The sequence below is a fragment of the Coenobita brevimanus genome, chromosome 23 (genome assembly GCF_032717465.1).
Source record: "Coenobita brevimanus isolate Jiangsu-jjx chromosome 23, ASM3271746v2, whole genome shotgun sequence".
NCBI classification, from domain to species: Eukaryota; Metazoa; Arthropoda; class Malacostraca; order Decapoda; family Coenobitidae; genus Coenobita; species Coenobita brevimanus.
The window spans coordinates 64123116-64147264 of record NC_136976.1 but is presented as its reverse complement, the minus strand read 5'-3'; the positions used below and the strand labels follow the sequence as shown (position 1 = coordinate 64147264).

The following is a 24149-nucleotide window of genomic DNA, read 5'->3' as shown; positions in this document are numbered from 1 at the left end:
GGTGAGAGGGAAGGCAGCAAATGAGTCTGTTGGTGGATCGACAGGTATGTATGTGGATGGGTGGGTACTGGGTTAGTAAGTGCATGCAAGCTAGGTTGATGGAGGGCTAAGTGGGTAAGCAGGTACTGTAGGTAGTTTGGTGGGATTCTCAGTAGGTAGGTACGTCAGTGAATCATTAGGTACATGGATGAATAAGTATATGGGATGGCTGAGGCATTTGGACTGTTGGGTAGGATGGATGAATGGATAAGTACTGTAAGAAGGTGGAAATGTAGGCAGGTGGGTCAGTGGATGATTGAGTGGGTACCTACCCACCTACGTATTTAGATACCATCTGTAGCTATTTACTTAAAATAATGAACACATGGTCTCGAACACATCTGTGCATTTTTTGTCTGATTAAAGCCATAATAAGCAGTGCTTTCAGTGTTACACCTCTGAATTTTGAGCTGTGCTGAGTGTTATTGCTATTTTAGTGTGTGTTAGAATTTGCATCTTTATGGAGGTACGCAGGATACAGTTGGCCATGGCGGAAAGTTTTACTGGTACTTAAATTTAAGACTAAAATGAAACAGGCAGGTAAATTTTCATTAAAAGCATCACTAATGAGGTAATTAAAACACTATTTTTACTTCAGTTTTATTGACCTAAAAAATTACTTCTTTTTGCCAGGAAGGATGATGCCCTCATACTTTGTCTGGAACCACTTGATGGCATCTTCCTTCACCAAGCAATGCTGAGGCCCGATCTTGCCAGGAGCACGACGACGCTTAGCAACTCTGTAACCTGGAATGTCATATAACTGGGTTTAGTACAGTAACAGTACTTCTGTATCCAAGATACATGGGAAATGAAATGCAATTAAGATAGTAAGATGATGCAGTTTCAGTACATGTGTGGTTCGCACTAAGTGGTCGATGTCAAATAACGTTATTAGAGTATGCCCTCAAAGCTTGTGGATACAATTTGTGCAACCCCTTTGAATCACCCATTCACAATGCCAGGCGTGAACAGTACAGAAGAATCCTGGAAGCGTATGACCTGCATTTGATCATCATCGTCATCATCTAATGAAGTGTTGCCCCATTAGAAACGTAGGAGATTGGGGTTTGGCAAGTTGGTCCTGATATTTAAGATGAGAGAGACCAGCCTCACTCATCCCTGAGTGGCATTACATTAGCAATAAACCCCAACCACCCCTCAGATATAAACCTGCATCAGCTCACTCCAGCTGGGGTGCCTTAATTACCCACTAAACCACCAGGCGCCATAGTTTGGTTATATGGTTACCACCCAGTATAGTAAAAGATTTCCTGGGTTACAGGAAACCATTTGGCTTGTCACTCAGTACAGAGTCAAGAATGAAGGAAGAATGACAGAAGAGGAAGGAAGGAAAGATGGACGGAAGAGAGGAACAGGCAGTCACCCAAGAGCAGCACTACATTGAGTGAGTGGCTGGCAAGTGCCCCCACCTAACACAAAATGTTTAAATTTGTCTTAAAAGCTAAGGTCATCAAATACATGGATGTCACCAACACAATGAAAATCAATATAGTAATCGAAATATAAGCTGTGAGTGTTTTTATGAATAATAAATGACAGAACACCAGTGGCGAACTATGTCAAGTGGGAAGGTCATACGCCCTCGTAATTTTCATTGCTATCACATTTTTTTTTTTTTTTTTAGTATGGATTCCAAACTATTTGAGAATCATAGAATAGTGTTTCTAGTGATAATATCAGGCTAAGGTAATCATATTACGGGTTGTCGGGAAGTGTAAAGTGGAGACTTCGTTACCCAACTTCAGAGGTCTCCACAACTCCTACAGTACTCGACGAAGGCTCAACAAACACCCCAGGAGAAAGCTGAAGGTATGTGCCATAAGCATGTGATTTTAATATTCTAGGACTAATAACTGATTTTTGGCAAATACAGTATTTTTAGAGAGTCTGTCGGATCACAAATATGCCCGCAGGAGCCGCAAGTCAAAGCAAAACAAGCCCACGGTTAAGGGGTTAAAAGATAGAGCAAAAAGTATGTACTTCTGCCCATGTTTTGGTGCCTTGTGTATGTATGTATGTATGTAAGAGAAAAGAGCAAAATCTGTCATACCTCCTTACAACTGAAAATAATTTAGCATCAACTGGGAATGATATAACTAATTATGATTATTCTACGCGAGGGAAAGCCAAGGAATAAAAGACAGAATGGTCTTGCTGCTACTGCAGGTAGGGTATCATTACTAGTAATACGTTCATTGTGGTGGCATCCATGCTATATCACCAAAGCATTTGAAAACAGTGATGTATTGCAGTCGCAAGAATTTTCCTTTACTGGTCTTCGAAACTAGAGCACCTGTATTTGAATTCCTGGGAAGCAGATACATACTGCACGCTGCGTGCAGAGTAATACATTACACATTCATTCAAATAAGGAAATGTATCTAAGTGTTAACTTTAGTATATCAATGCCCCATGTTATTCATTTTACATTATTCTTAGGGTGACATATATTTTATCTGATATGACGTGATGAAGGCATAGAATTTTTACGTTATTTTCACTAAGTTTTCACTGAATGCATGGCAGTGCAGAGTGGCCAAAGCAATCTGAAACTCTGCCATCAATTCTTAGGGTGACTGTACTAGAGGGATGACTAAAGTCAAACATGATAACCCTGTACAATATGACCACTGGACAAGACCACCTACAGAAAGTTATCTGAATAATTTTGCAGGTGATGTGCTTATTTATGCATAGTTATGTCTGGTTATGTACTGCGGGTGACGAGTTACATGGTAACCCCGCAAAATGTGGCCACTGGACATAATCCCATATAATCCATGTGTTAATGGTTGTTATCTAAATTCTGTTGCAACTGTTGAGCTGCTTTAAGTATGCAATTATGACTAGATAAGCACTTGGGAGGAGGCTGACTAAAAGTAACACACAATTAATGAAGACTGTATCTTACCACCCCCCGTTCTAAAAATTTCTCCAAAGCTATACATAGCTGTTTGCAGATGGCAAACGTGAAACAGAACACATCAGACTGAAGAGGTTGAGATTGCATCATATGGTCCATGAACAAACTACAGTGCAGTGAAGTGACAAATAAAAGAGTGCTGTTATGGCACAGATTATGTCTGACAACATCCATATTTCTTAACACACCTTATAATATGATTTACAGGTTCACATAAAGCTCAACTTGCTATAACAACTAACAGACTTACCTGGGCGCTGCAGAACGACGAAGAAGTCCAGACCGAAGATGCCAATGGCTGGATCATACTTGATTCCCAAATCAATGTGTTCCTGGATACCAAAGCCAAAGTTTCCATTCTGGGAGAAGTTGTCACGTCGCAATTCATATTCACGAACCTTTGAAAAGAGGTGAAGAGTTTCACGTACAACTAGAAGGGAACTCAATTGTTGTTGTTATTATTGTTAAACCCAGCTGCCTGACTGAGCAGAACTGTCAACTGCAGGTAAGCAACTGCCCCTATGGGTCATCCTTCAGGTTCTCTATACCATTGTTGCTGTGTCTGCATCTTGGTGTGACATGTGCTGTGCAGTGCTCAGGTATGTATTACATTGTGTGGGCTTATTCTAGAGCAAGGCAAATGTTAACTCTGAATCCACCCAACCCGAATCTAAGCTGGTAACTAAGGAGAACTGGGTGATGTACTGATCCAAGCCTAACAAGGCAAATCTGATAAACTTATTTAATGATATTCTTGACTGGTGGATGGTGAGAAGAGAGGACTGTAATGTAATGTTCTAAGTTGTTGTATTGCACTGCATGTAAACTGAGTATGTATGTGTTTCTTCATTGCTATAGCTGGAATACATTAAAGAGGAACTTAGTAAAATACATTCATCCACCACACTAAACTCTCCTAGTATTTAGTCAAAATATTACTGCCACTGCCCAATACCAGGGGCTTTTGGCTCAGCTCTGTTAATACAGCACCCACAGGAATTTGGCAATACCTTGCACTGAAAATGGGAAGCAATCAGTGGTACTATATATTTTTTGATGGTAATTTGTATCATCTGACTCAGACCCCACACCAAATGCAAGCCAATTAGAGGCTTCACCAAACCTGTTTCAGCGGTCTACCACCAGGTGGTCTAGCGTCGCCCAGCCTTGATTAAATATTTTTGCGTGGTTTTAAAGACCTGTGAAATTGTACCTAATATTAAGTTTATAATAATACTGCTATTTATAGGAATATTTTTTCCTATTCAATCAAGCGCATATATATATATCTGTAAAGAAAGAATAACCAGGCTTTCAGAGAATCTTAGCTTGGGGACTAAAATAGTGTGCTGTCTGTTTACATATATTTGAATAAATTGTGTGCAGTTAGTAAAAGGAGAATACCTTCAGGACTTCTGATGTGTGTGATTTAGCATGCTTTAACCCCTTAACCGTGGGGCGTCACTTTCGTGACACTTGGGAGCAAGGGATCATACCGCGGGGCGTCGCTTTTGTGATTCTGTGTTATTTTGAATTCACCCGGGCTTCCAAGTGGTGGCTTGTATCATCTATCAGTACTGCCAATGTCCAACACTAGTCAGCACTCCTAATCTCATCTGTACTCCCATCCATTGTTGACAATTTAGCCATTTCTCCCCGTTCTTGACTCCCCTCCCTACCCCCCCTCCATTACCCTATCCTCTCGCCTGCCCGGCTGTGCTACGCTAAGTAAATCTTCCCTGGAATTTTTCACTGATTTCATCCATTGAAATAAGCCCTATGCCCTATTCTTATACCAAATAATATATACAAGAAAGATATAAGGTAAGTAAGAGTGCCATACACCTGGAACTGGCTAATTATCACCTGACAACACCTCACGTGCACTTGTTCGCTAATTTTCGCTGTTTATTTCCCCTTGAAATATGAAGGATAATCTATTTTCGTAATAAATATACATATAAGGAGGGAAGGGAGAAGCCTAAGTGATATTTACATTCACCTGGAACTACCTACTTTATAATGTATTGTCTAGATTTCCTGCCAATCATTTCACTGCTATATATTAGCTGCTGTCCAGAGGCTAACGATGGCAGTAATGCATTTCCCTAGGTAGGCCACCACCCCGGCCCACCCTTATCAGTTCACTCTCATCTTCCAATGTGGAGGTACGTCTGTTTGCTCTTGCTAGCTTCAGGGACTTTTCACCCCCATGCAAAGGGCCCTGTGACCTTTACTCCCTACTAAACCTCGTGTGGAAAGAGGTAAAGGGCTGACAATTGATAAAAGAGTGACTACGATCTTTCTATTGAGTAAAACAGTGCAAGTGGAAATGTAAATAATGTGTAAACAGCAAGTGAAAGTAATGAATGTAAATATACGTGAACAGTGGAAAATAGTTTTATAAGTTACTTCAAGTGACAGTGCATAACACAGTGTAAATAAAATAGAAATGTAAATAACGTAAATAAAATAGAGAACGTAAATAGAAATGTAAATGAGTAGTACAGTATTATAAGAATACGAGTATATGAGTATATACCCTAGGAGTAATGAAAGTGAAAGTTTTACTCTAGCATGTCTGAATACTATGAGTTATGAGAGTGAAGGTGAAAGTGACATTCTCTCTCGATGCTAGTACTGTATACAGGACGAGAAAGTGAATGCTACGTATTTTACTGAAAGAAATTGAATCCCTACAGTAAAAATAAACTAATACTACTGAAGGAAACTTATGGATAAAGACTGTAGATATATATATAAGTGTTATATAGTAATAGAAATATAAAGTGTGAGGGGTTTTATGAATAATAAATGACAGAATACCAACAGCGAACTAGCGCAAGTGGGAAGGTCATATGCGCTCGTAATTTTCATTGCTTTCACAGTGGTTTTTATTTGGAGTATGGATCCCAAACTACTTGATAATCATAGAGTGGTGTTTACAGTGTTAATATCTGGCTGTGGTAATCATATTACGGGTTGTTGGGAAGTGTAAAGTGGAGACTTCATTACCCAACTTCAGAGGTCTCCACAAGTCCTACGGTAATCGACGAAGGCTCAACAAACATCCCAGGAGAAAGCTGAAGGTATGTGCCATATGCATATGTAATTTTAATATTCTAGGACTAAAAACTGATTTTTGGCAAATATTTTTTGAGAGTCTGTCGGAGCCCGAATAACCCCGCTGGAGACGCAAAACATTGGTAAACATGCCCGCGGTGTAGGGGTTAAAGTAGTAAGCAGTTCCTCTGAAAATAATGTACTGAACGACTGCTTCGTTGATGAGTCAGCCATATTAATCCAAACAAACGGTAGTGCGGTACGACATTGTAATGATAAGAGAGTACGAGGAGTTGAAGTTTAAACTTACTAAACTGTGCAATGGAGCCTGGGAAACATTTAAAAGAATTATTTGTGTTAGTCTTTAGTTACTAAGATGACCAAGACATTCAACAGGTCCGTACTGTTAGGAAAAGTCATACGTCAGGCAGGGCAGCAGATCGAAAGGTGTTGCTAAATATGTGGCTACACATCTATTTTCTTTTGTGGATACTAACGAATGACAAATATTTTAATCACTGTTATCTTGCTTTATGGATGGTTCTAGTAAAATTGCCTAGGTTTTGTCTCTATGTTATGCTTAAGGCGCAATTCCACCGGGGCAACTCAGGCAATATGTAGTATGCGATTTGCCTGGCTTTCAACATGTATGTTGAATGCAGCATTCAACCAGGAGACATGTTGACTACGACAAGTCAACACTGTTGTTTCGTGTAGCATGCCACATGCCAATGTTTATGTTGAATGCCACAAAACCTTTTCCACTGATTCAACAAAAACCTAGCCATTTGTCAACACGATGTAACAAACAGGTATGTTGGTAAACAGAGCTTAACAAAAAAACATATAAGTAGATACCGTGTAAAACACACACACTGCCGAATAACTTATAAAAAGGTGTGAATGTATAGCCACTGGTGATCTCCTCACCTACCTTTCAGACTCCTGGTCATCCTCCTTTCAGGACTTTGGTGAAACCTTTGCCATTGCACCTGACAATCTCAAAGGCTTTCAATTGAGTCTGGCATAAATCTTTAATATCCAAACTGCCCTCTTACAGTTTCTATCCTATCTGTGCCTTCATTGCTAGCTTTCTTTCTGGTCGTTCTATACATCGTTCTTCTCCTAGATCTATCAACAGTGGCGTTCCTCAGGGTTCTGTCCTATCACCAACTCTCTTCCTTTTATTCATCAATGACCTTCTAAGCTGTACATCTAACCCTATCCACTCATAGGCTGATGACTCCACTCTTCACCTTTCCATTCGGTTCCTGCAACGCCCATCTCAGCAGTTACTTCAATAAACAAGGGATGAGGCTATGGCACACCTAATGTCTGACTTGGCTTGTATCTCTGACTGGGGTAAAAATAATCTCAGTTCTTACACGTATCAACCCGACAAAATCTTCCACAGGTATACCCACCAATGTTTAATAATATTCATCTTAATCCTGCATGATCCTTGAACATGCTTGGGGTTTCATTTACTCAGGACATATCTTGGAAAGATCATATTACATCTCTTGTAAAATCTGCTTCCAAGAGACTGGGTGTGCTAAGCCGACTCCGTTCTTTCTTTACCCCTGAACAATTGTTGAATCTATACAGGGGTTTTATCCGCCCCTGTGTGGAGTACAACTCTCATGTGTGGGGAGGCTCCCCACATACAGCTCTTCTCAATAGGGTGGAGTCAAAAGCTTTTTGTCTCATTAACTCTCCTTCTCTTACTGACTCTCTTCAACCTCTGTCTCTTCGCCACACTGTTGCATCTTTATCTCTTTTCTATCGCTACTTTAATGGTCACTGCTCCTCTGACCTGTTTGCATGCATTCCTCCACCTCTACGATGGGTGCGTAGCACCCATCTAGCAGCAAATTCTCATCCCTTTTCTGTCCAACTCTCTAAAGCAAGAGTTAACCGTTACCCCCAATCTTTCATTTATGCAACAGGTCAACTCTGGAACTGTCTCCCTCTGTCTGTATTTCCTACTGCCTATGATCTCCAGTCTTTCAAACGCAGTGTGTCCAAGGCATCTCGAAATGATCAGATCTTGAATTTGGCTCTCTATTGCATTTTGTTTTTCTCTTGGAGGGAACTGTTATTGCAGGCTCACGGCCTATGGTTCCTTCTTCCTTGCATTAAAAAAAAAAAAAAAAAAAAAAAAAAAAAAAAAAAAAAGGGTGCTCTTTTGAGATAAAGTGACATACGTCGGGACATGGCTGACATGCATGATGACAGGCTGAATGGTTGTCATGCCTCAAGCATGTGATTTACTAACAGGCTGAATGCCTGGGATGGTTGAGAGGTATCATATAAACATGCCAGAGATCACTGTTCCCTTAACAAAATACTTCGTTTTTTTATTATCCGCACTATACTGTACTGATGTCCATGGCACCAGCAATGAATATCGTTAACTGACGCTGCTGGCATATTAGGAATTCATGATATTTGTTAGGTTAAATATGCTATACTTATAACCTATTCATCTCCAGACATCACCTTCTGCTCCCCAAACCTCGCCCCCACTACATCATGGAGAGTGGTCAAAACCCTAGGTTCGGATCACCTCCCAGTCATCATCACTACCAAAACCAGAATCACCCCAGCTGGCCACAAACACACATACACTAATTATAAGAGAGCCAACTGGGAGGCCTTTGTAACTGAAACAGTACAACATTTCGAAACACTAAACAGTACACCCATCACAAACATCAACACCACTGTGCACAATTTCAATACAATTATACAAAACGCAGACAAAAGACACATCCCTAGACACAACAGGAGACACAACCCCAACTTCACACCAGAAATTCAAGGCCTCATCAGACAACGGGACACACTGCGACGCTCCCCAACACCTCATACACAAGACATTGTACAACAAATACAAGAACTCAACACTAAGATAAACAATAAAATATCAGAACAGAAAACAACTAAACTGGAAAAATTACCTCCAAACACTTGACCACAAAACAAACAACAGCAAACTCTACAAAACACTAAACAGCATCACACTTTCCAACAGCAACACCACACAATCACATGCTGCCATCACAACAACAGACACCATACCCCCAAACAAACAACAAGCAAACACTCTCATCAATCACTTTTCACAAGTCAGCCAGCTAAATCCTCATCCCGAAGACCGACGTATCATCCGATGTAAGAGACAGGTCCCCACAGACCCAGATTATGCACCTTTCACTTACAACCAGACGAAGCACATCATTAACAACCTCAAGCACTCATCTGCCAGTGGACCAGACAACATAAGCAACATTCACCTTAAATACCTAGGACCACAAGGCATACAAGCACTCACCAACATATCAAACTACAGCTAATCACACAACATAATACCCAACATCTGGAAGCATGGCAATATCATCACTATCTCTGAACCCGACAAAGACCCCACGTTACCCTCCTCAGATCGCCCCATCACACTCCTCTGCACCCCCTCTAAAGTCACTGAACGACTGATACTACAACTAGTCACACCTCACATTCCCCTAGCCCAGTCACAACATGGCTTTAGGCCACTACATTCCACAAACACCCTTCTTACAGACCTTACACAGAGAGTTTTTGATGGCATGAATTCAGCTAGGCCACCACACAGAAAAATCCTAATCACACTAGACATTAGCAAAGCTTTTGATGCCATCCCCCACCACAACCTCACAAACAAAATACTCAGCACAAACATGCACAATAACACAAAAAGATGGCTGGCAAACTTCTTAGCAGGCAGATGTGCACATGTAACATTTGCCGGTCAATCTTCTAACATCAGAAACTTCACAAACGGCGTCCCTCAAGGATCTGTTCTGTCCCTTACACTATTTAACCTATACATGCACGACGTACCCACACCCCACAGATACACATAGCTTCCTATGCAGATGATATAACACATGTACATACCAAAATGCAAACACAGCTGCACACATCATTCAACCTTACCTGAACACACTACACGAATGGTTCACCACAAACAGGCTCAAAATAGCCCCAGCCAAATCTACAGTGACTCTTCTCACAAACTGGACAGCAGAACACAGTCACATCCCACACCTCACCATAAACAACACTCCCCTACCACACACACACACACACACCCAAAATCCTTGGTGTAACATACAATACATCAATGTCATTTAAACAACACAACACAAACATTAAAAATAACACCAAGACTCAATGCCTTGAGGTCACTTGCCCATACAACATTCGGACACAACAAAGAAACCACCACCACAGTATACAAACAATACATACGTTCAGTGATGAATTATGCAAGCCCTGCCTGGGCTTCTAACCTCACCAAAACACACTACAACACTCTACAGACCATACAGAACAAGGCCCTAAAAATAATCACAGGCTGCACAGCTACTACACCCACAGACCACCTACATCAAGAAACCAAAGTCCTCAAAGTCAAGGATCATCTAGACATGAGAGGCACCCAGTTTCTTGCTGCAGCCTCCACAAACCCACAACATCCACTACAGTACATGGCAGCACATCCACCCACACCAAGGAACATCAAATCAACACCCAGTACACGATACCATACACAAATACTGTCATCTCTCCCCCATCACCCTCCTCAGACCAGCTTCCAGTAGCATATCCACACTCAGATCACTTGCCACTCCATTCAGTCACTTAAAGACAACACACAGCTGCATGCACGGCCTCCTGACATCCACCCTTCTGAATCCTATCTTCCTCGTGAGGACAGGGTCCACTTGGCCAGGCTGAGATGTGGGCACAATCCAGCCCTCTTAAGCTACCAGAAGAGGATGGATGACTCCGTCACTGATGCCTGTCCAGGATGCAACACAGCACCCCATACTATTAAGCACATTATGGAAGACTGCATTGCACACAATCACCTATGCCAACAACACAACATACACTCTTTGAGAGCTCTGTGGGAAAGCCTGGTCTCGGCCATGGCCTTCCTAAGGGACTCAGGGCTGTTCGGCCAGACTGCACAGGGACCAACTACTACTACTACCTACTGAGAATCACCAACACCTTGCAATCTTTTTCACATTTCCTCCACTATCTGTCTTACTGCATATAGCTGACCCACATATACCCTGCCACTTTGGAACCAACCATGTTAACCACTCACTCATACCCTAATACAGTAACTGCCTTAACTTTATCTTACGTTTTCTTCCTATAATTTCACACAACACCAAGCAAATATAATCTACAATGAAAATAGCATTGGAGGTATGAGGCTGTATGTGGTGCAAGAGGGATCAGTCCTTCTACTATACCCACCCCAGCATGGGAACTTGGAAAGAATCAAGTATTATGTATCATACATATGTTGAAAAGACCAAAGAGTGAATAGAGTTCTAAACACTGGTAATGATCTTCCCAGTTCTTCTAGGAGAGGGACTGACAGTGAGTAGATAGTACTAAACACTGCTAATTATCTCTCCAGTTCGTATCAGGAATTGTTTCTTGTCATATACAGCAAAGAATATATTCAATATAACTATTATCTGACAATCAAGTTAAGTGTTCTAGGGAATCTAGCCAATAAAACTAAATAGTAATTACCACTAATTTCATAACAAAGGATTCATATTCATGGGTGTACAAAGATTCTATAACAAGAATTATCACATTATCTCGTTTAAGTCTATCTACTGTCTGTCCAGCATTCTACGAACTATCACATTATCTTCCGTAAGTATATCTACTGTCTGACCTACATTCTGTGAGCTGTGGCCTCTAAAAAAAAAAGACCCAACTCAGCAACAACCCTTCTCCACTAGTTACCCAAGATACAATAACTTGTTCTCAGTCTCCTCATTTTCTTTCAAACCACCTCACTCTCAAACTCCCAGCCCCCCCCCACCCCAGCCCATTTACTCTACACAGGCAAACACTTGTTTCTTTTTCCTGTAACATCAACAGTTACACTACATTCTAAATAAATTCTATCATCATCCTATCTGTTTCCTACCCACATGTAGGGTGAGCTAGCCCCCCCGCCCCCCAAATCAAAGGCATACCCAATGAAATGGGTCATGAAATCTATCACTCACCATCCAAGCCCCTTCAAATCCTGACTCAATCTCACAGGCACAATCTTTCCACACATATGCACTTCATATTACTCAACGAGGCACCCCAATGACTTTCAACTTACACACATACTGTACACATACAGAATGGGTGGGGGTACCAATTCCTCGTCATGCATTCCTCCAAACAAAATGTGATCATTCACAAACTCTCAAAAGTTGCCAATCTTCACCTGATAACTTAGCCCTCTGGCACATGGGTAAGTTTTAGTAAGTTTTCCAGGAAACGATTTTATTCCACCCCCCACCCCGTCGCTGAAAACACGTACAGTGGAACCTCGGACCTCGAACGTCTCACATGTCAAACAAATTGGACCTCGACCAAAAAATTCAAGAAATTTTTGCTCCAGAGGTCGACCAAAATATCGGACCTCGACCAACCCGAATGTAGCCGAACAAAGGGAAGCTGGCCGACGAAGGACCCGAGTGACAAACCGACCAACAATCATGCGTCCACCTTTGCTGTTCGTCAACGTGGTCGTCCTGCTGTGCTTCACATTTTTCTTCATTCAGTGCAGTATTAGTCCCTAATAATGGCTCCAAAGAAAGCAAGTTCATCCAGTACCGCTACTGGCAGTGAAAAGAGGAAAGTAGTGCAGAAAATAATTGAAAGAAGTGGAAAAATTATTGCTTATCTTCATCAATGAGAAACAGTTAGCAGGAGACAGCATTAGTGAAGATATAATTTGTGAAAAGGCAAGAGAAATATAGTCACCTTGTAAAGGAAAGCCCTGGTACCAGTGCTGAAACTTAAATAGGTAAGCATCTGGGGTCTTGGAACGGATTAAAATGATTTACATTATTTCTTATGGGGAAAATTAGTTCGGTCCTCGACCAATTCAGTCCTGGAACAGCCTTCCAGAACGGATTGTGTTCGAGGACCGAGGTTCTACTGTATTCTTGCCTTATTTTTACCACCCAAACCTCTATATATTGCCATAAAACCTACATCATCTTATTCGCCGATGTTTGTTCTAGCCGGGGGGGGGGGGGGGAGAGAGAGAGAGAGAGAGAGAGAGAGAGAGAGAGAGAGAGAGAGAGAGAGAGAGAGAGAGAGAGAGAGTACATTAGACTGGTGTGAATAAACATTTCGGAATGTCAATCTCACTTCCCAACATCCTAGTTTGAATGTTCCATCATAGAGAAAAATGTTATTAGAAGTTTTGAGAGAATTTCATCAGCTTTCTAATGAGAAAGTCCAGTTATGATATGATTTGTAGGTTTCGAGAAAATAGCAAAAAACTAAAAGCCATAAAAAAAAAAAATTCATTCAGGGTGCTCTAATGCAAAAGTTTTCTCACACAGGTTATGTTTTTATTTCATAATCTTGTGTAGAATTTCAAGAGCTTTCTCAAGGTCCCCACCAATTTTTCATGTGCCTCAGTTTCTGAGTAAATCGCAAAAAACTATTGGGTACCCACGCCCGTGCTGCACTTTCGTCATGCACGCACAATAACAGTTATGCTCCCGCCTACGTAACAATGACTTTTCATCAGAGATATTACACTGTTATGTCCTGTACATATGTAGAATTCACTGATCTTAATCATGGTTCTAACAGGAAATCGATACATCCAATACTTTTCGAGCAAATGGACAACAAATGTAGAATACCCCTCTGAATGCTGCACAGTTTTACTGAGGGAAAAAAAAAAAAAAAACTCTTCCCCTGCCTTTACCTCAAAAAAATGCTCCCAAAGGCTTATATTTTGGTCATGTACACATGCAGAATTCACTGATCATTATCATGGTTCTTACAGGAAATCAACAAGTCTAGTAGTTTTCGAGTAAATGGACGACAAACTTAGAATACTCCTCTTCGCCTGCAAGCGAGATAAAAACACTCTCTTTCCCTGCCTCACCCACACTTACATATTTTCATTCGTTAGGTTTATTTTCGTTAACTCAAAGTATACACGTAAAATATCCTAAGCTTTTTGATAGTGCTGTCAGAAACTCGACATGATCACTAGTCATTTTCTTAGGTACTGATACCAAAGCTGAACTTTCTTCCATCTCGTATGTGTATAAAAGTAAAAAAAAAAAAATACTTATTTGTGTAAAAAATATAGAAATACAGAAATAGGTCAATATGCAAATCAACAAAATATGGATAATTCACTTCCTCCAGAGGTGTTGAGATGCTGGCAGGACTCTGAAGGGTTTGAAGATGAGGAGTTATGTAGTGTGTGTGTGTGTGTGGGGGGGAAGGTATTTTGTTCTCTCCTCCTTGCATTATGTTTGCCTAACACTTGCGATGCACACAACAGATCTCTCCACAAACACTTGCTGCACAGCATATGTGTATATATGTGGCTGCGTGGCACATTTCTTGTCTCTGATCCTTGCGCTAGGTTTTCGCTAAGTCAGTCAATGCACGTAATATTTCTCGGTGAACACTCGCTGCACTATTTTATACATATGTTTCACACAAAACCATACGCAATATAGCACTGTCTGAGATTGGTACAATACCTTTTCACTGAAGTCTGTGATTGTGTGGAGTATTTATTGTCACTGATACTTGCGCTAGGTCAGTCAATGCATGCAATATTTCTTGACAAACACTCACTGCACTATTTTATACGTATATTTCACACTAAGCAATATGCAATATAAAACTATCACATTATTCCATGCCAACCTCCTCTATCATTCCCTTCCTGACTCTATGGTGTACATGACCGCCTGCTCCCTTAGCAACTACGGAATATCTCTATGACGTACATAACGCCTGCTATGGTAGGTCAGTTATTTCACTAATTCAAGCACTATATGTTTCACAAATACAAGTACTGGCTTCCCTATAAAGGTAAAATACTCATATCATTTATGGGCAGGGTGAAGCAGAGAGGAAACCCCACTATAACAAACCAGGCTTCTGTCTCTAGGCCTCATTCATTCATTCATTGCTAGACGCCATGTATCCCTAACGGGGTGGCCAAGGGCTTAGAGTTAATTGTTTTACAGGGAGGGGCACTAATCCTCCACCAACCCCACTTCTCTAGGCCTAACGGCTGATAATGGGCCCCAATGCTTTACAAACAATATATCTTGATAATGGGCGCCAACGCATTACAAACAATATATCTATATTCCATAGACACAATCACTTCACAGTATAGTCAAAAACACTGTACAATCACAATATTTCAATATGGATTTTGCCTCGGGTGGGAGGGGGAAAATGGCGGATTTAAAGGGACGACTGACAGCAGCACTGCCCTTCAGCCCAGCTGGTCGTGAGGTACTGAGGTTTTTCTGCTGCGCATTGTCTCATCAGAGCAGTCACAGTGTTGCTAAGTGTTTACCTCAGAAGAGAGATGCACCTGCTAAAATGCACCAAAATTTGATGCAAATTGGCCAAAAACTTTATTTTTGGCGATTTTTTTTCAGCTTAACAAAGTGATTTGCGTCTGTGTGTGTTAATGTGCCAAACCACGAAGAATGCAATTCACATCGTGCCGGGGGGGGGGGGGGGGATTTGAAAAATAAAAATTTGGTCAACTAAATTACTGTTTTGACATGTTTTCTTTATAACTCTGTTTGTAAGTACAGTAATCTCTCATTTACCCACACATAATAGAGACAAAGCATGTCCAGGTAGTGGCAACATCCAGATAATGAACACTATTCCCCTACCATACCCAGACCCTACCTATAACCCAACCTTCAACCTATACCTATTTGTACAGCACCTATGCTTAATTTGGCAGTGTTTTCCAGTCATTCAGGCATAGTTAAGACATCAAAACACACAAAGGAATATCCAAAGTAATGATAAACACCAAGAAAACCGTGCCGGGGGGGGGGAACTATGTACACTTGCTCCCAAAGTATCTTTAAAATGTGGTCCGAAGAATGGCAAAATGAACTTGTCCTCTCGGTATGGTTGGTACGCATGGTTAGCCATCGTAGGTGGTACTGCTAATAAGCAAATCAACGCCACTACGTGACTGCAAACATCCATCGACTTGTAAATGGTAACAGTTCAGTAATATTTATACCTCTATGTTAGAGAATATAACCCATTACACACATTACATTGTGATAAATGCATCTTGGGAAACACAGTAACTGCAACGGGAAGTTGCCATGTTCGAATATAAAGTGACGGTGATGGGCTGAGTTGTCATGTTCGATTACAAGTAAGGGAATGAATTCTCTGAGCTAGGCCTATATTAGACCATACAGCCCTGACTGGGTGATGACAGTGCTAACTTTCAGCTGAGTAGCTACCCGGGTGGGGCTTGAACTTGCTACCTCACGGTCTTGAGCTACACATGCAACCATTGAGTCCCCCCCCCCCCCCAAATATAAGTGAAACACAAATTATTAAACAGCATGAGAAAAATACACCACAATTCTTTCATTATCACAACTACAAATAGATTAACAATAGCCTATAGGGTCTGCATGTCAGACAATTTTAACCACACATCATTATTTATACATACTACCCGCATGTGGCGATATCTCGGTTTCAGAAGGTATTGTGGTGTGGTATTTCATTACGTGAATGGCACAGCTTCATAGTAGGTGTTGTGGCTACAGAGTCATGGCAGTACCTGTCTGTTCTGGATGCAGGCGGTGGATACACTGGTTATTAGATGAATATAAGGAGTCCCCCAAAGTGTGTTTAACCTTACCTTGTATTTATTTTATAATGTCCAATATAAGAATGAATCTCACATGTCACCTCTACAATATGGCTAGTGTATCAGTGACAAACGGGTTTATACACTGCTCTGGGGATTAGTTTCGTTTACTGTCTTTACATTTTGTTTACCTCTACCTGTCTCTCTAATATTTTTGTGCCATTCACATTATACTGGGTGTCATATGTCTCCCAATCAAATTCACAGATAATATATAAACACTCACAAAATATATCAATTCTGGGAAAGCTTGTATAATATTTATCAAGAGTAACCATGCCTATGTTAAGACGAACTAGTCTTACTATGTCATCATAACAACATCAAATATATCTACTTTATATATGACATAGTGATTAGTATTACATTAGAAAAAAAACAGTATATAAAATCCCAGGACATATACAGGTGTATGGTAACCACTCCCCAGCATGCAGGGCTACCAATTTTGTTGCCACTTTATTTTAAAGATAATTTTGGGAGATACTGTACAATACCCCTCCATATTTTGGCACTGTTTTCCGGTCATTCTGCCATATTTTGACATCAAAACATGCATAGGATTATCCAAAATAATTTTCAACACAAGAAAACCATGCAAACCGTGAAAAAAAAAAAAAAAAAAAAAAAAAAAAAAAATCATACCTATACATCAATGTATGCACAATACCTCTCCTAATTTTGGCACTGTTTTTGGGTTAATCTGCCATATTTAGACACCAAAACACTCATAGGAATATCCAAAGTAATGCTAAACAGCAAGAAAACCATGAGAAAAAAAAAAAAAAATTGAAAAACAAAAATCTCCCGACCTATACACGACTATGTACAGCACGCCTCCTAATTTTAGCATTGTTTTCAGGTCAATTTGCCATATTTAGTCACCAAAACACAATAGGAATACCCACAGTAAAGCTTAACACAAGAAAACCAAGAAAAAAAAAATTAAATTAAAAAAAAAAAAAAAAGAAAAAAAAAAATGAAAAACCAAAAATCACCTGACCTATACACTACAGGATGTACAGTATCTCTGCTAATTTTGGCACTGTTTTCTGGTCATTCTCCATACTAAGACATCAAAATACATAGGATTATCCATATTGATGCTAAACATCAAGAAAACAAAGCATAACCAAAAAAAATCCACAAAAACTGCGATGATGGTTCGAAAATCTGTTGTCTGTGATAAGCGATTGCTCACGGAGCTCAAAAAAATTCCATGGCCAAATATGCCACCAGAAACTGGATATACTGGTATGAATGGTATACCATCATCTTTGATGGTGTTTCTAATTTAAAACACTTAAAACTTTTAAGTAAAAGTACAGAAACGCAGAAAGAATGAAGACTTCAGGAGTAAAATTTACCTTCATATAACTTCCCACCATCCTAGTGCAAAATTTTGCCACCACCTTCCAAGAGTTAAACATACTGCACAGTATGTCTAGATGCAGAATTTCATTAACTTTCTTGTGACCACTTCGGAATTTCAATACAACCAATTTTGGTCAAATATATCACAAAAACTTTGAAAACTCATGAGTCAATGTTATCACCACACAGGAGGGTAGGGACTGAGAGCGTGAGGGGGAACTGGGTGGGTGTCGAGAAGGAATGGGAGGGGGGAAGTGCAGCTGTAGGCAGGATCCTCCCCCTTCAGTCTACAGGTGGACGGGCACTTTTGCTGTACATTTACTCGTGGCTTGCTGTCTTAGATGCCGAGTGGCCATGTGGAAACACAACACACCGTTCCCGGGGGACTTTCGATGCTTGGTAGAGAGGCGGATGGCCACTAATGATAAACATGTACTCGTGGCTTGTGGTCTGTGTTTGATGGTAGTGGCGGTTGGGAAAGCCTTAGCCCAAAAGCTGCGCGATATTGGACGTTCAGTGGGGATGCGTATACTGTATTCGTTTTGATACCACTTGTGGGTTATGGTCATACTACTTGGGTGCTGGAAGTTTTGGGGGAGTGATAGGACGAGTGCGCGACTTTGACCATTCAGTACAGGGGTGGATGGACATTTTAGTTGTGGGTTATGGACTACTTCCCGCTCACGGCTCGAGCCCAGCAGCCACGAAAAAGAATATTTGAAGACGTCGGATAGCTGGCCAAAGTTCTCAAGGACTTTTACGTCCGGATAATGGCAAGTAAATTCATATAATGGTTTAACAGAGCCGTGGTCCAGCATCCGGATAAAGGAGGGACTACTGTAAATTATTAACATATTTACTCAATGAGAAAATGAACTCCAGTATGATAAAGTTGAAGGGAATCACTAAAGTAGCCTAATATACTGTCTAAACCTTGGGACAAATACTGTTCACAGCTTCAAAGCGATTCTTCACATTCTCAGACATGTCTATCAACATAATTTTAATCAAATTAGTTAGTCAGACATATATGCCTATATATAATACTAATATAAAGTCATTTGGCTGCAAAATATTTATAGAGATCAGATGAAGAGAGAGGATAGTGTTTGGAAACTCCCTGTACTGTTGTTTGCAGATGATACTGTGTTGTTGAGTGAAGACGAAGGGGAGCTGCAAGGCTTGGTGGATGAGTTTGAGTGTGTGTGTAAGAAACGGAATCTAAAGATGAATGTAGGGAAGAGTAAAGTGATGGTCTTTGAGAGAGGTGAAGTTAGTGAATGTACAGCGAGGTTGGATGGTGAGGAATTGGAAAATGTGAGTATGTTTAAGTACTTGGGTAGTGTGATGAGTAAGGATGGAGGTTTGGAGGGTGAAGTGCTTGAAAGGGTACAGCAGGGAAGAAAGGTTGCTGGTTCTTTGAAAGCAGTGATAAGAAACAGGGAAGTGAGCATGGATGTGAAAAAGTTACTACATGACAGTATCGTGATACCAACTCTAACGTACGGAAGTGAAGCTTGGACATTGTTGGAAGGACACAAGTCAAGAGTGAGAGCAGTGGAAATGAGTTATTTAAGAGGAGCCTGTGGAGTCACGTGGAGAGACAGGCTGACAAATGAGGATATAAAGGAGCGTTGTGGTGTGGATGTGGATGTGATAGGAAGCGTTATGAGGAACACACTGAGGTGGTTTGGCCATGTGGAGAGGATGGAGGGTGAAAGACTGACGAAGAGAGTGTATGTGAGTGAGGTGGAGGGGGGGAAGAGGGAGGGGAAGGCCGAGGATGAGATGGAGGGATGGGGTGGAGAGGTATATGAGAGAGGGGGGTGTGAGTTGGAAGCAGGGCAGTGAAATGGCGGGGGACAGGGCGACTTGGAGGCGATTTGTTTATGGCCACCCCAAATGGGATTGAGGCGTCTGGCAATAGATAGATAGATAGATAGATGAAGATTATATACACACACCCGTGTCAAGGTCTGTTGTTGTCTTCCTGGAAACATTGGTACTGTATCTGCGATTTCTGTCGTCGTCGGCGTCTTCGCATGATTTTGGCTCTATAAATTGAGTTTTTTTTTTATAACTAATAGTCAGTACATTCTCTTTGGCAATTCCCAGATGAAACATTAATCTCTTTGATAATTAAAAATAAGCATTTCAAATTAAACATGCAGTGAGACTTCCAAAATTATGATGTGAATGCTAAAGGGCCACTTGTTGTTTTATGCATTCTAGTAACTGTTCTGTAGTGTTTTACTTTATAAATCATATATTAAAAAACCTGTATGACAACCAGTGATTACAGTATTAAAAGTTTATGTACTGCTCCTCACTGTCATGGAAGGAGCTTCAGAAAATATATTGATTATGCAAGCTGGGGGGAGTTGAATGAGTTCCTAATTAAATTATCTGGTGATCACTGGCAACTCCTAAGTTTGTGAACACTTCCACTCCCTCAACCAGCTCTATTCCTTGCTGGTTCCCTAGCCTTATCAGCCTCCATATCTTGCATTTTCAAACACTATTTACCATATCTATCCACCTTCTTCCTGGGTTACCATGTCTCGCACTACGTATAATGCATCCACATTAACTCTTTTCGCCACCCAATTTAAACCATTTCTCTCCATATGCCTAAATCAGCAAAGCACACTCTTCGGCTCTTTTGTCCAGACTTTCTTACTTCACAGTTTTCAGGAATTACATAACTTCTTATCCCATCCACTTGCTACATGCCACACACACTTTTAGTAACTCCATCTCCACTGCCTCAACTCTTGACTTGTTTTCATGGCATATCAGTCTCACATTCATATGTACGGACACTAAAACTCCGTTAAGCAATCCTCCTGCTGACCGGCCCACTTGTAAACCCAAATTTTCCCATTACAATGAACATAGACATGGTTAGGTTAATAAAAATTATGAAAAGAGCACAATAAGGAAGAAATACATGCCATATAGACCTGAGATAAGCTTGAGGTAGGGGGTGGAGAATTTGTGGTCTTCGCCATCTGGGATTAACTCTTTGAGTAGGGTCTCAGCTTTGAATCCCTCAAACCACTAGAAACCACAGATTTTGCACCATTATTGTCAGCAGTAGCCAGCTCAGGTATGCAATAACCTCCCCCCCCCCCCTCTTTTTCCCATCCATCCATCAGCCAATCGTATGTCGCCCCAAAAGGAGTGTAGAAACCCGGGGCTAGGCAAGTTGGTCCTGACATTTCAGATGACAGTGACCAGCCTCACTCATCCCTGAGTGGCACAATGTGAGCAACAAACCCCAGCCACCCCCATGATATAAACCTACACAGGTTCAATCCGATTGGAGCGTCTTAATTGCCCACTAAATCACCAGGTGCCACAATTTGGTTATATGATTACCACCTGCGTAGTAAATGACTTCCTGAGGTACAGGAAACCGTTTGGCTTGTCACTCAGTGTAGTCACCCACAGGTAGAAGGAAGTGGAAATGATTTAAAAAAAAAAAAAAAAAAAAAAAAAAAAAAAAAAGGGGAGGGGGGGGGCCACTGCCGCCACAGTAATGGCAGATTTTCATCTATACTCGGTTCCACGGAGTCTGACGCACTGATTTCGCCAGCCAAGGACAGGTGGATCTGGTAACACTGCGCGACATACTCGGGCGGTGATTGGTGAGTTTCCGTTGTGTTTGAATGTGCTCCAAAGTGACTTTGTATTTCAACCAAGGCCCTCATTGATTTGTAAGATACCGGAATATACAGATACAAATTAAAGCAATGATATCTTTAATGATAAATGTGTGGCTTTTAAATTACTAGAAATAAACCTGAACGACAATGATACCAAAAAGTAAATAAAGTCGCGACCGGACGCATGCGGACAGGTCGGCGACTGTGGCGGGAATTCACACGTTCATAACAAGGTGGTCCCGAGGTCCTGTGAAGGCACGAATGTTTTTCCCACCACTACTACACAGTGTCACAGTCTACAGTCTACACCATGCCCTTCATTACCTCATCTACCACTATACTGTACAACCTTACCCTAGATATGCTTAGCTTAGCTTCTAATAATTATGATTTGTGTAAGCACACACACACACACCTCACTGGGGCCAATACATGCTATTCTATTCTCAATACATACAGTGTACATACATACTTTCAATACCTTTATAGGTAACAGTAGCTTTAAAAATCTGCATTTGTTTGTATTCATAGTCAGATTCAGTAGAATTATTTCTTACATGGATAAGGTTGGTGTTTGATTTTCCCTAACATTTTTGTATCATAAGAGACAGACATACAGACGGACACCCTATCCCTGGTCACAATGCATCCTCAAGCATGTATCTCTGCCCCCTCGACAAAGAGCGGGGAAAGTAATGGATTACATCATTACAGAATGAACTGAATTTTTGTTAATGGTGGATGAAAGGAAAGTAAGATAAAAGCAAATTCCACGAGAAAATATTAGTTGAAATATGCTGCTATAATAAAACCGCGTGCAGTATTAATGAAATCAGAGATATTGAAATGAATTTAAATCAGTCGCTGACTTGTCTGCAAGCATCCGGTCGCGACTTTATTTACTTTTTGTTATCATTGTCGTTCAGGTTTATTTCTAGTAATTTAAAAGCCACATATTTTTCATTAAAGATATCATTGCTTTAATTTGTATCTGTATATTCCGGTATCTTACAAATCAATGAGGGCCTTGGTTGAAATACAAAGTCACTTTGGAGCACATTCAAACACAACGGAAATCCACCAATCACCGCCCGAGTATGTCGCACAGTGTTACCAGATCCACCTGTCCTCGGCTGGCAAAATCAGTGCGTCAGACTCCGTGGAACCGAGTATAGTAGTGATAATAAAAACCAGTATAACCACAGGATCACTACTTAAAACATCTGTATATTTTCCCTTTCTCTACAAATCAGGCTCTACCAACGTGAAATATCTATATTCTTTCAGACACTACCACCTTGCTCTTTTGTACTTCACTCTTAGAGTATCCAGTACAGGCATACCCCGGTTTAACGATGTAACAGGTTAGGTATAACCCCATCTTTAGGCGAGATATCATATATCAGGGTACTTTTAACATGTAATGTGGAACACTTACTAGCCTTGGGTTTCCCCCCAAACCAAGCCCAAAATCCACTCAAATGAGCCCAAAAACAAGTTTAAAGCTAATCTAAATGGCCTAACAGCTGTCAAGGAAACTAACCAAAGCCTGACACAAGTAAATAACTCACTAAAACCAACAAATAAAATCTGAAAATCGTCAAATATGTCTGGAAAAAATCAAGCTTAGTAAACTGTACCCCAAATTGACAATGTTCACCCCACCTATGACTAAAACACATTAATCTAAATCTGAATACTTTATAAATCAACCTAAACACACAATTTCCGTATATCATCAAAATCGGTAAAAAAAATAAACAAACAAATAAAAACCCATTATTACACCAGGGTTTTGCCATCGACAGGCGAGGTATGGTGGTATTTCTACCCCTCATCGTTAAACCAGGGTATCGCATTTAGGGGGTATCTTATATAATCCAAACATATATTCACACATTACCTTGTAATGATCGAAAAGAAACCCAGACAGTTTCCACTCACAGCTACTTCTTCGGAACCATTCCCCTACCTAGTATCATCTTTAGCTTTCCTCCATACTCCATCTATGCCAGTGGTTCTCAACTGGTGGTCCATGTTGACTTTTTGGGTGGTCCACAGGACGTTCACTATATTTGGTAATAAACTGGAGATTGGTGCATATATTTTTTAATTTATTGAAAATTCAGTACGAAAAGTTTTATTAACATAAATAATTGGCCATTCATTTTATCGTATTATTCCTATTGATTATTCCAGTGTGACTAGTACTTACCCAAATCTGTCAACACATGCAGTCGGATGTCGTCTGCCATTTGCATCAACT

General features: G+C 40.7%; 1 protein-coding gene across 1 annotated transcript in view; it reads right to left on the bottom strand.

Moving 5' to 3' along the window:
- Positions 1-625: 625 nt before the first annotated feature.
- The window catches only part of RpL11 (ribosomal protein L11), a 72234-nt gene continuing 48710 nt past the window's right edge, over positions 626-24149 (bottom strand). Inside the window, exons 4-5 of the mRNA XM_080267153.1 lie at positions 3237-3384; positions 626-786 (exon numbers count right to left, since the gene is read on the bottom strand). Of these exons, the coding sequence (XP_080123279.1) occupies positions 656-786; positions 3237-3384 (279 nt within the window). The 3' untranslated portion in view covers positions 626-655. The remainder of the gene's footprint in view (positions 787-3236; positions 3385-24149) is intronic.